The sequence below is a fragment of the Asparagus officinalis genome, chromosome 1 (assembly GCF_001876935.1).
Source record: "Asparagus officinalis chromosome 1, Aspof.V1, whole genome shotgun sequence".
Taxonomy (NCBI): Eukaryota; Viridiplantae; Streptophyta; class Magnoliopsida; order Asparagales; family Asparagaceae; genus Asparagus; species Asparagus officinalis.
In genome coordinates this window covers 214,954-227,954 of record NC_033794.1, presented here as the reverse complement: position 1 = coordinate 227,954, position 13,001 = coordinate 214,954, and the positions used below count along the sequence as shown (strand labels likewise).

Sequence of the window (13,001 nt, the reverse complement as noted above, 5' to 3'; positions counted from 1 at the left end):
CTCTCTCTCTCTCTCTCTCTCTCTCTCTCTCTCTCTCTCTCTCTCTCTCTCTCTCTCTCTCTCCAGTCGGCCCCAATCTCGCCATGAACCTGACTGGATCCGTCGTGGGCAACTGCAACACCCCTGCCTGCGCCACCCGTCGAGATCTGCAAGTCCTAGAAAGGAGTGTGTGAAAAGAGGGGAATTATAGGAATTTGGAAAAAAAAGTGAAAGAGAAATGATTTTTGGCGGTTGATTGAAACAAAATATACTTTAAATGTAGTTCCTGTATAAATAAACAAGAAATGTAGTTCCTGTATTACACCCCTATTTTAAATGTGATTCCATATAAAAACTCATTTCAAAATTCACTATTTCAATAGGCTATGACTCAGTTTTTGTCAATTTTTATTCTTTTCTACTCAATGACAATTAATTATACGAACTTCAAAATTCACGATTTTGATGAACTGTGACCTCAAGATATTTGTCAATTTTTGTTTATTCCAACACAATGTAATTAATTATGCGTACTTAAATATCACGATTTTCATGGACTATAACTCTCTAAAATTTGTTTGTTTTCATCCAATGGCAATTAACTATGCATGGATTAAAATTCACAAATTTCTCGAGATACAATCCATGATTTTTTTTTGTTTTCCTTATTTCAACCAATAATAATAATTAAGGGTATATCAAATTTCACAATTTTCATGGGCTATGGCTCATGATTCTTCTCCATTTTTATCATTCGACCCAATATCAACAAATTATGCATACATCAAAGTTGACGATTTTCATGAGGTATAATCCACGATTTTTATCAATTTTTTCTCATTTCAGCCTAACGGCAACAAATTATGCGTACTTCAAAATTTACAATATTCATCCGCAACCAACAATTTTTGTCTATTTCCGTTCTTTTCAACATAATAGCAATAAACTATCCATACTTCAAAATTCACAAAATATTGTTAGTTTTCCTTCATTTCGACCCAATAGTAATTAATTACATGTACTTTAGAATTTACAATATTCGTGGACTGCCCACGATTTTTGTTCATTTTGACCCAATAAATTAATTATACATATTTCAATATTCATAATTTTTCTTAGGCTATGACCCATAATTTTTTTCCAACCCAATGACAATAATCAGGCAGAGGTCAAAATTCACAATTTTCATGGGCTACAACCCACAAATTTTTCATTTTTGTTTGTTCTACCAAATCTCATTTACTTATGCATTCTTAAAAATCAACAATTTCATGGACTAATCCATGATTTTAATTCTTTTTATATATATTGGAAATTAATTCTAACACTAAGCTAAACCTAACTCTTAACTCCAAACCCTCAGCTGAACTCTAACCCTAACCAAAATCGTAACGCCAACCATAACCTAACCTAATGGCAAATTAGTTGTGCCTATTTTGAAATTCGCAATTTTTGTTTGTTTTGGCCCTACTGTAATTAACTTTGTGAATTTAATTTTTTTGATTCTCATGGGCTATAATCCACACTGTTAGTTCATTTACGTTTTTTCGATCTAATGGAAATTAATTATGCATTCTTCAAAAAATCACAATTTTCTTGGGTTATGAATTACAATGTTTGTTCATTTCATTCATTTCAACCTAATGAAAAACAATTAGTGTACTTCAAAATTCATGATTTCTTCATTTTCGTTCTTTTTAACCCAATAGCAATTAAGCGTACATCACAATTTACAACTTTCATGGGCTATAATCCACGATTTTCGTCCATTATTGCCTATTTCGGCCCCATAAAAATAATTCAGCATATTTCAAATTTCATAATTTCCATGGGTTATAACCCCATATTTTGCCCCTTTTCGTTCACTTGGACCCAATAACGATAAATTATAAGTAATTTGAAATCCGTGATTTTCATAAGCTATATATAACCCACAATTTTTTGTCAATTTTCATTCGCTCTTACCCAATAACAATGAACTATACGTACCTCAATATTAATGATTTTCACAAGCTATAACCTAAAAGTTATGCCCATTTTCATTATTAACCAATAGCAATCAATTATGCATATCTCAAATTTCATTAATTTTATGAGCTATAACCCACAATTTATGTTAATTTTTATTTTTTCGACTCAAGGACAATTAATTATGCCTATTTCAAATTTACGATATTTTCATGGGCTATAACCCATTGTTTTGGTTTATTTTTATTTTTTTTATCTACTGCAAATTAATTATGCTTAACAAATTTGCTATTTTCTTGAGTTATAGATCACGATTTTTGTCCCTTTTGATTCATTTCGACCTAATGGAAAATGTGTACATGTACTTCAAATTCACAACTTATATGGGCGATAACAGTTGATTTTTGTTCTTTTTCCCCTATTTTTGCTTATTAAAAATAATCACGTGTATTTCAAATTTCAAAACTTTCATGAGCTATAACCCGTGGATTTTGACCATAATCGTTCATTTAACCCTAATGACAGTAAATTAAAAGTACTTTCAAATTTCAAATTCGCATTTTCATGAACTATAACTCACGATTTTTGCTTAATTTCGTTTGTTTCTACCTAATGGCAGTGAATTATAAGAAATTTGAAATCCATGATTTTCATAAGCTATATATAACCCACAATTTTTTGTCAATTTTCATTTGCTCTTACCCAATAACAATGAATTATATGTACCTCAATAATTAATGATTTTCACAAGCTATAACCTAGAAGTTATGCCCATTTTCATTATTAACCAATAGCAATCAATAATGCATATCTCAAACTTCATTAATTTCATGAGCATAACCCACAATTTATGTCAATTTTTGTTTTTTTCGACTCAAGGACAATTAATTATGCCTATTTCAAATTCATGATATTTTCATAGGCCATAACCCATTGTTTTAGTTCATTTTTATTTTTTTGATCTACGGCAAATTAATTATGCTTAACAAATTCGCGATTTTCTTGAGTTATAGACTACGATTTTTGTCCCTTTTGATTCATTTCGACCTAATGGAAAATGTGTACATGACTACATGTACTTCAAATTCACAACTTATATGGGCAATAACCAATGACTTTTGTTCTTTTTTTCCCCTATTTTTGCCTAATGACAATAATCACGTGTATTTCAAATTTCAAAACTTTCATGGGCCATAACCCATGGATTTTGACCATAATCGTTCGTTTAACCCTAATGATAGTAAATTAAAAGTACTTTCAAATTCGCAATTTTCATGAGCTATAACTCACGATTTTTGCCAAATTTCGTTCGTTTCTACCTAATAGCAGTGAATTATGCTTATTTCATAGATCACGGTTTCCATCAGCTATACGCCTATAACCCACAAGTAATTATACGATTTTCAAAATTTATGAGTTTTATGGGATATTAAGTCAAAATTTTTATCAATTTTTGTTTATTTCAACCCAATGGAAATTAATTACGCACACTTAAAATATCACAATTTTCATGGGCTATAACCCACAAGTTTTGTTAATTTTTTCATTGTTTTGCGTCAATTGCAATTAATTATACGTAATTTAAAAATCACGATTTGCTTGGGCTATAACCTACGAGTTTTTTCTATTTTCTTCTGCTTCGACCAAGATTACTGACACTGTGCTAGAGCCTAGGCATTTCCCTATTTTTTATTTTTTTAATTACAGTCAATGTTACCAAAAGTGCTAGGCACTACTAAGTGCTAAACTTAGCAAAGTGCCTAAGCACTAGGCTTAGGAGGTGTTAGGCGCTAGGCCTAAGTGGTGGTAAAGGAGTTTTTGTTGAACATTAGAGGTGATCAGAATCGGTGGAGGTCGGACAAGTTCAAAGGTTAGTGGACATGAAGGCAGCAACAAAGAAAATCATGACCAACACCTAGCGATGTAGTTCGTGTAAGCAGTCTCTACTTCCCTCTACGCTCTCAAGACCTACGCAAGGGGAACCTAGGTGACCTACGTACCACCTAGGCCGGCTACGCAGGAGTTTTTTGAAACATTTGTTTTGACCAATGACAATAATTACACGTATATCTAAAATCACAATTTTAATAGTTATAACCACGAGTTTTACATCCAATGTCAACAAATTGAGTCCAACACACTTGATAATTTTTATGGGCTATATAATCCAAGGATTTTATCCATTTTTCATTCATGTCCACCAAATGACACATCAATTCGCAATTCATCGGTTATATCTCATGATTTCAGCAATTTTCGTTCATTTTGACTCAATTATATGTACTTCAAATTTTACAATTTTCATGGGCCATAATCAATGATTTTTGTCTAGTTTTGTTCTTTTCAACCCAATAGCAATCAATTATACATACATCAAAATTTATGAATTTCATGGGTTATAACCCATGATTTTTATCCATTTTTGTCTATTTTAGCCATGAAAATAATTATGCATATTTTAAATTTTACAATTTTAATAATCTATAACCCCAGATTTGTTCCCATTCGTTTATTTCGACCATATGACAATCAATTATAAGTACTTTGAAATTCTCTATTATCATAAGCTATATATAACCCACGATTTTTGAAATTTCGATTCATTTCTAGCCTATGTTAATGAATTATGCATACTTCAAAATTGAAGATATTCATAGGCTATAAGCCTATAACCAACAAGCTTTGTCCATTTTCATTCTTTTTAACCTAATAGAAACCAATTATGTGTGTTCAAAATTTACTATATGCATGGGTTATAAACCACAATATGTCAATTTACGTTCTTTACGATATGTTAATGACAATTAATTGAGTACTTCAACATTCATGGTTTTTACGGGTTATAATCCATTATTCTAGTTCATTTTCGTTCCTTCAATCTACTGAAAATTCCTTTATGCTTGCTTAAAAATTTCACAATTTTCTTGGATACACACCATGATTGTCCCTTTCATTCATTTTGACCCAATAGAAAATGAGTATGTGAACTTCAAAATTCACAATTTATATGAGCCATAACCCATGATTTTTGTTCATTTTTTCTATTTTGGCGTAATAATTGATAATAAGTCGTATTCAAATTTTACAATTTCAATGGGCTACAAACCATAAATAAGTTCTTGTCCGTTCATTTTGACCTAATGGTACTAAATTATAAGTACTTTGAAATTCACAATTTTCATGAGCTACCCACGCTTTTGTCAATTTCCGTTCGTTTCTAATAGCAATGAATTATGCATACCTCAAGATTCACGATTTTCATGAATTATAACATGATTATTGTCCTTTTTTTGTTCTTTTTAACCCAATAACAATCAATTATGCGTATTTCAGAATTCATTATTTTCATGTGTTATACATCACAATTTGTCTTTTTTGTTCTCTTCATATCAATGACAATTACACGTACTTCAAAATTCATGATTCTAATGGCATATAACCCATCATATTTCTCAATTTTTTTTTGTTTCAACTCAAAGGAAATTAATTATGCATACTTAAAATATCACAATTTTCATGAACACCCACGATTTTTGTCATTTTTTGTTTGTTTTGACCAAATGGTAATTAATTATATGTAGCTTAAAATCCATAATTTTCGTTCTGCTTTGACCAATGACAATAATTTGGTGTATATCCAAATTCATAATTTCATACAATCCCGAATTTTCTTCATTTTTGTTCATTTGATCCAATGATAATAATTATCCACACTTCAAGGTTGACGATTTTCAAGGGCTAGAACCTAAGGATTTTGTCCCTTTTTGTTGGTTTTAACCAAATGACAATCAGTTATAAGTACACTTCAAAATTTACGATTTTCATGAGCCATAACACATGATTTTTATCAATTTTCGTCTGTTTCGACACAATAGCAATGGATTGTGTACTTCAAATTTTACGATATTCATAAGTCGGTAACCCACAAATTTTTTTCTCATTTTTTCAACCAAATAACAATCAATTATCTATACTTTCAAAATTCACGATATTCATTGGCTATAAAATTTTTTGTCGATTTTCCTTAGTTTTTGACATAATGGAAATTAATTACACTTGCTTCAAAATTTGCAACATTCGTGGGCTACCCAACTTTTTTGGTCGTTTCAACCTAATGACAATTAATTATATGTATCTCAAATTTCACAATTTTCTTGGCTATAACCCAAGAATTTTCCAGTTTTCTCTATTTCGGTCTAATGACAATAATTAGACGTGGGTCAAAATTAACAGTTTTCGTGAGCTATAGATGACAATTTTCTCCATTTTTCTTCGTTGGATCCAACGTCAATTAATTATGCATAATTCAAAATTCATGATTTTAAGGGACTATTACCCACAGATTCTCTTTCATTCGTTTCAACCAAATGGCAATCAATTTTGACGACTTCAAAATTCACAATATTCACAAGCTATATAACCGACTACTTTAGCAACTTTCATTCACTCGATGACAATGAATTATTTAGTGTATACTTCAAAATTTACTATTAGCCCATGATTTTTGTCCATTTTCGGCCTTTTAAACCCAATAACAATCAACTATGTGTACTTCAAATTCATGATTTTCATAATTATAAGTTATAACCCATGATTTGTGTTCATTTTTTCTGTTTCAGCCAAATTAAAATAATTAGGTATATTTCAAATTTTGCGAGTTTCATGTGCTATAGTCCTAGATTTTTTCCCTTTTCGCTCATTTTGACCCAATGACAATCAATTATAAATACTTTAAAATTCGCAATTTTCATGGACTAAATATAATCCACGATTTTTGTCAAAGTTTGCTTGTTTCTGCCAAATAGCTCATGCATACTTCAAACTTCACGATTTTCATGGGCTATAACCCACAAGAGTTTTATCCATTTTCGCTCTTTTTAACTCTAGCAATCAATTATTCATATTTCAGAATTCCTTTTAATGGACTATAACCCACGATCTTTTGTCAATTTTCGTTCTTCACAGCTCAATGACAATTAATTTTAATGGGCCACAACCCATTATTTAAGTTCACTTGCGTTTTTTCGATCTGTATACTTAAATTTTCAATATGAAGATCGTGAAAATTCAATATGCATTCTTAAAATTTTGTAGTTTCCTTGGTTTAGATCACGAATTCTGTACTTCATTCATTACGACTGAATGAAAAATGAGTATATATACTTCAATTTCCACGATTTATACGGCTATAGCCCACGATTTTTGTTTGTTTTTTCAATTTTCACAATTTTCAAGGGTATACCCCCCAAATTTTGTTCCTTTCCGCTCCTTTTGACTCAAGGGATTATAAACACATCGAAATTCATGATTTTCATGGGCTAACCCATGATTTTTGTCAGTTTTAATTTGTTTGTACAATTTTCATCTGTTATATTCCATAGAGTTTGTCCCTTTTTAGTTGTTTCGACTCAATGACAATAAATTATAAGTACTTTGAAATACGTGATTTTCATGGGCTAAACCACAAATTTTGTCAATTTTAGTTTGCACCCAATGATAATGAACTACGCGTACTTTAAAACTGACGATTTTCATAGGCTATATCCCATGATATTTGTCCATTTTATTCATTTCAACACAATAGCAATCAATTGTGTATTTCAATTCATTATTTTCAATAGGATGTAACTTACAAATTGGGTCAATCTTATTCATTTAGACTCAAATAACAATTAAACATGCGCACTTCAAAATTCACAAAATGGGCTATAAGCATATAATCACTATCTTTGTCAATTTTCACTTTTTTCAACCCAATGGAAATTAATTATGCATGCCTAAAATATCACAATTCTTAGGTTATAACCCACGATTTTTGTCAATATTTTGTTCGTTGGACCAGATGACAATTAATTATATGTAGTTTAAAATCCACAATTTTCTTGGACGGTAACCCCCAATATTTTTTTCTGTTTTCTTCTGTTTCGAGTTTCAACAAAAGACAGTAATTAGGTATATATAATTTGACAATTTTATAGGCTAATCTACAACTTTCCTCTATTCTTCTTCGTTCGACCCAATGCCAATAAATTATGCGTACATCAAAGTCGAGAACTTTAAAGGGCTAGAGCCCAAGGATTTTATCCATCTTCATTTGTTTCAACCAGATAATAATCAATTATAAGTACTTCGACTTTCACGATTCATGGACTACATAAGCTATGATTTGCGTCAATTTTCATTCATTTTGAACTAATAGCAATGATTTATGCGTACTTCAAAATTCACGAATTTCATGGGCTATAACCCACGATTTTTTTTCATTTACATTCTTTTCAACCCAATAGCAATCAATTATACATACTTCAGAATTCGTTATTTGCATGGTTTATAACTCACATTTTTTGTCAATTTCTGTTCTTTTTGAATCAATGACAATTGCATACTTTAAAATTCACGATTTTAATAGGCTATAACCCATAATCTTTGTCAATTTTTGTTTGTTTCAACCCCATGGAAAGTAATTATGCATACCTAAAATATCATAATTTTCATGGACTATAACGCATGATTTTTGTCCATTTTTTGTTCGTTATGATGTAATGACAATTAATTATATGTAGTTTAAAATCCATAATATTCTTGGGCTATAACCCATGATTTATGATTTTATTCCTTTATCTTTTGTTTCGACCTATGACAATAATTATCATTCACAATTTCATAGGCCATAAAATTCATGATTTTTCTCCATTTTTGTTCGTTCGACCCTATGTCAATAAATAATGTGTACTTCAAAGTTCGCTGATTTCCAAGGTGCAAGAACTTAAGGATTGTGTCCCTTTTTATTTGTTTTGATCCAATAACAATCAACCATAAGATTTATGGTTTTTGTGGGCATATAACCCACGATTTTTGTAAATTTTGTTGGTTTCAACATAATAGCAATGAATTATGTGTACTTCAAAATTTTAAGATATTCATGGGCTATAACCCATGATTTCGTCTATTTTTGTTATTTTCAACCCAATATCAATTAGTTATATGCATACTTTAAAATTCAATATTTTAAGATATTCATGGGCTATATAACCCATGTTTCAACACAATAGCAATGAATTATGTATACTTCAAAATTTTAAGATATTCATGAGCTATAACCCATGATTTTGTCCATTGTTATTATTTTTAACCTAATAGCAATTAGTTATATGCGTACTTTAAAATTCATGATTTTCATGGTCCATATAACCCAAAATTTTTGTCAAAATTTCTAGTTTCGACCCAATGGAAATTAATTTCGTGTACTTCAAAATTTGCAAAAGTTATGGACTACCTATGATTTTTGTTTGTTACGACCTAATGACAATTAATAATACGTATTTTAAATTTGTGATTTCCTCAGCTATAACTCACTATTGTTTCCATTTTCTATTTTGACCCAATGATAAGTAGGCGTAGGTCAAAATTCACAGTTTTAATGGGCTATAGACCACAATTTTCTCCATTTTTGTTCATTATAATTATGCGTGATTCGAATACACAATTTGTATAGGATATAACCCACAAATTTTGTCACTTTTTGTTTGTCTCAACCCAGTGACAATCAATTGTAAGTACTTCAAAAATCAAGATTTCATGTGTTATAACCTACTATTTTAGCAAATTTCGTTTCAACTCAATGGCAATGAACTGTGTACTTTAAATTTACGATTTTCATGGGCTATAACCCATGATTTTTGTCTATATCCGTTCTTTTCAACCCGATAACAATCAATTATGCATACTTCAAAATTCAAGATTTTCGGGGTTATAACCAATGACTTTTGAACTATCCTTCGTTTCGACCCAATCGAAATTAATCATGTGTACTTCCAACTTTGCCATTTTCATGGCTATAACTCATGATTTTGTTTATTTTGTACTAATTACAATTAACTGTTTATGCTTGATTAGTTGGCGAACTGAAGCCTCATGTACTTTTTCTGGAAATAGCGAAATATAAATTTAACTTCTTTTTCACTATTTTAGTGTTACTGGTTCTTCTAGTAGAAAGCAATCAAATTATATTATTATCCTTAATATAGGGTATTTTACTTTTATATCAACTTTACAATCCCACAAATTTTGATTAACCCCAAACATATTAACCTCTTTTAAGCACATCCCTAATAATTAACTTGAGACCCCTAGCAGCCATTGCCCTCGTAGAACCAAGTAATGTGCAGAACCAATTGTATTCTCCTTCTTGTCTGCTTGATTTGTACGTCTCCTGAACAATACACCGCAAGCCAAAACCAAACAAGAATCTTCCCCTTTCCATCAGACTTCTTAGCAGCACTCAATCCCTCAGGATGTACTTCCCATTGATTCAAAAAATATATATCCCCACTTATTCTTTCCAACTTTCCAAATTGTGATTACATCAGATAAGTTACACTGGACAGGATACACTGAACGTGATTCGTTAGAAAAGTTTTTCAAGGTACATGAATTTGAACAAGAATGGATAGTTCAAAATTCCAACTCCACACAATGTGAACCACATTTTCCTGAAACTAACATGTGAAGTGCAGGGACACGGTGATGGTAAGATGGCACTTATGGATGTTCACTGGGTCCACTTTGTACCCGAACCTGCTCCAATCAAACCCAAAAGTTGGGTTTTAGAAAGATGGAATTTAGGAGGAAAATTGAAGCAAGTTCCACAACTTACAAGTAGGAAGAGTTGTTCCATGTATATATGAAGCTGGTGTCAATTACTGGACACCATTAAGTGTCCAACAAGAAGTATTTGGTGCCTCAAAACACAAATTACAACTCTTATGCAAATCCATAAAAAAGTCTATGCAAATAAGTCCACATGGATACAGTTAGGATAATTCTATATCAATTAAAATTGATCCAAACCTTAACAAAATGCTGTTCCAGTGACAGTTCCCTGGAAGGTTACTGCATCCAACAGTTCTGTAACTAAAGACCAACCAAGCTGACGTGTTCAAGAAATAATAACTTTAACCTAGACACCATGATATAAGGAATATAATTTGTCCAAGTTGGTTATCCAACAAAAGAGGTGCCACATGAGCTTTGCAGGCCCCCAATTCCTGGCAGAAAAAGCTACGTATAATCCAATAATGCAACCCATGCCCATGGAAACAAAGAACAACTGACATGACTGTTTAAAGTAAAATCTGAATAACAACAAACAGGAAAAATCCATCATGTGTTTGGGTTACGAAACCCTAAAAATAAAGACCTTCACAAAATTATTTACTAAAGGTTAATACTTGGTCCCAAGTCCCAACGTAGCAGTTAAGACATGTAAAAGGACATCAAGTTTGCAGGGATTATATGTGATCACAAAAGATAATGACTGTAAGTGACATCGTAGGTCGACCTCTGGAAGATGCAAGTTATGAGCTAGAATGACCCACAAATTTATTGGGGAATTGCTATTCATTGAAGGGAGGAAAGGGGATGCAAACGAAAGGTTTAAGATAGCCAATTGATTTTTAACTTGCCAAGGCAATATGGCACATTGGAATTGTTTACTAAAATTGACAGACCTCAACAGCATGCAAAACAGGTTATAAGATGCTAGACCTCAAAATCTTCAAGCACTCAATTTGTGTGTTCTCTATGATGCTTGTTGCCTAAGATCTTAATTTTCTATTACGAAATACGAGTCAGGAAAAAATACATCCTGAGGAAATAGTAAAAACATATATATCCACTCTCATACGAGCTAGTCTAAATGCTGGGTCAAATGAAAATTGAAATATATTCACTTTTAACAAGCTTATAAACTTTGAAATTGAATCATGGTCCACACCATGGATAATAATAGGGGGGAAATCTCATCTAACAGATCTAACATCTCAGCTTAAGAAACATACTAGTTTAATCAATAACAAAACCATCTAGAACGTTTCAAGACAATAAGTTAATAACTAATTTCAACATTGGAAATTGAAAGATAATTACCATCCATTGCTTGAGTTATGGAATCATAGTCCATAAATGTTCTAGTTGCTCTATTGTGAGATGTCTGCATAAGGATAATAGTGTGCCTGTTAGCCTGCAAATGGCAGCCAATAAGCGAAGTCACTATATTATTAATTATCCTTCCTAGAAATTGAATCCAAAATGCAATTACGACTTAAGCTCCAATTTCATTCGTAGGGGAAAGAAATTGTCATACAGCAGAAGAAATAGGAAACTTTACCCACTACTTATCCCGTAAAATCTACAGACGTTAAAAAATAAATAATACACGAAAATTGAAGGATAAACTGGTTGGGAAATACTCCCAAAAAATGGGTAGAAAAATTATCTCTCTGGTCAAGCAAAAGCTAAAATTGGACAACTCTTGCTTTAAGAATTCAAGTAATTTGAGAAAAGCTACAATGGGATACACGTTGACCCTAGCATGACTGAGATCTAATGGACAGAAAGAGGTAAATTTAGGGTTTAAGAAAACTTATACAGACAAAAGTGAAGTGAGCGAAGCGAGCGATAAACCCTAATCTCACATCAAAACAGTAGAGGGATTTCTAATTTTTTTTTTTAAGAGTTTGAGAAAGAGAGGGGAAGGAAACTCACCATGGGCGAATCGAAAACCCTAATTTGAAGACGAACTCCCGATTTGGGGGAGAAAAAGAGGAATTTTAAGAACTCGAAGGAATAAAAAGGAGTCGCCTTCAATCAATTGATCGACACCAAGAGAAATATCAAGCGGTGATCGACTGATCGTCAGTCGAGTGGGTCCTGCGTATGATTGCCGCGTCCGGTTGTGTTAGCTTTTGTTATGCGTTGTTTTGTTCTGCTCCTCCATTTACGGTTTTTTAGATATTAGTCCCTTACATCTTCAATAAATGCATATAAGTCCCCAGCATCTTAGAAATTACATAGAAGTCCCTTACATCTTCAATAATTACATATTAGTCCCTCAAGTAATAGAAACTGCATGTTAGTCCCTCGTATAGTCAAACGTTATAGGGTCTTGCAAAATGGTTCCTTAGCTAGTATGTCAGTTAAAAAACCTAATCATGATTGGGTTAGCTCTTAACTCATAATCTATAATCACCAAACTACCCCTCTCTCGATGTTTT

At 31.8% G+C, this 13,001-nt stretch overlaps 1 protein-coding gene across 1 annotated transcript in view; it reads right to left on the bottom strand.

Moving 5' to 3' along the window:
* The window catches only part of LOC109845000 (enhancer of rudimentary homolog), a 14,848-nt gene extending 2,178 nt beyond the window's left edge, over positions 1 to 12,670 (bottom strand). Inside the window, exons 1-2 of the mRNA XM_020414183.1 lie at positions 12,493 to 12,670; positions 11,875 to 11,968 (exon numbers count right to left, since the gene is read on the bottom strand). Coding sequence (XP_020269772.1) covers positions 11,875 to 11,968; positions 12,493 to 12,495 — 97 coding nt within the window. The 5' untranslated portion in view covers positions 12,496 to 12,670. The remainder of the gene's footprint in view (positions 1 to 11,874; positions 11,969 to 12,492) is intronic.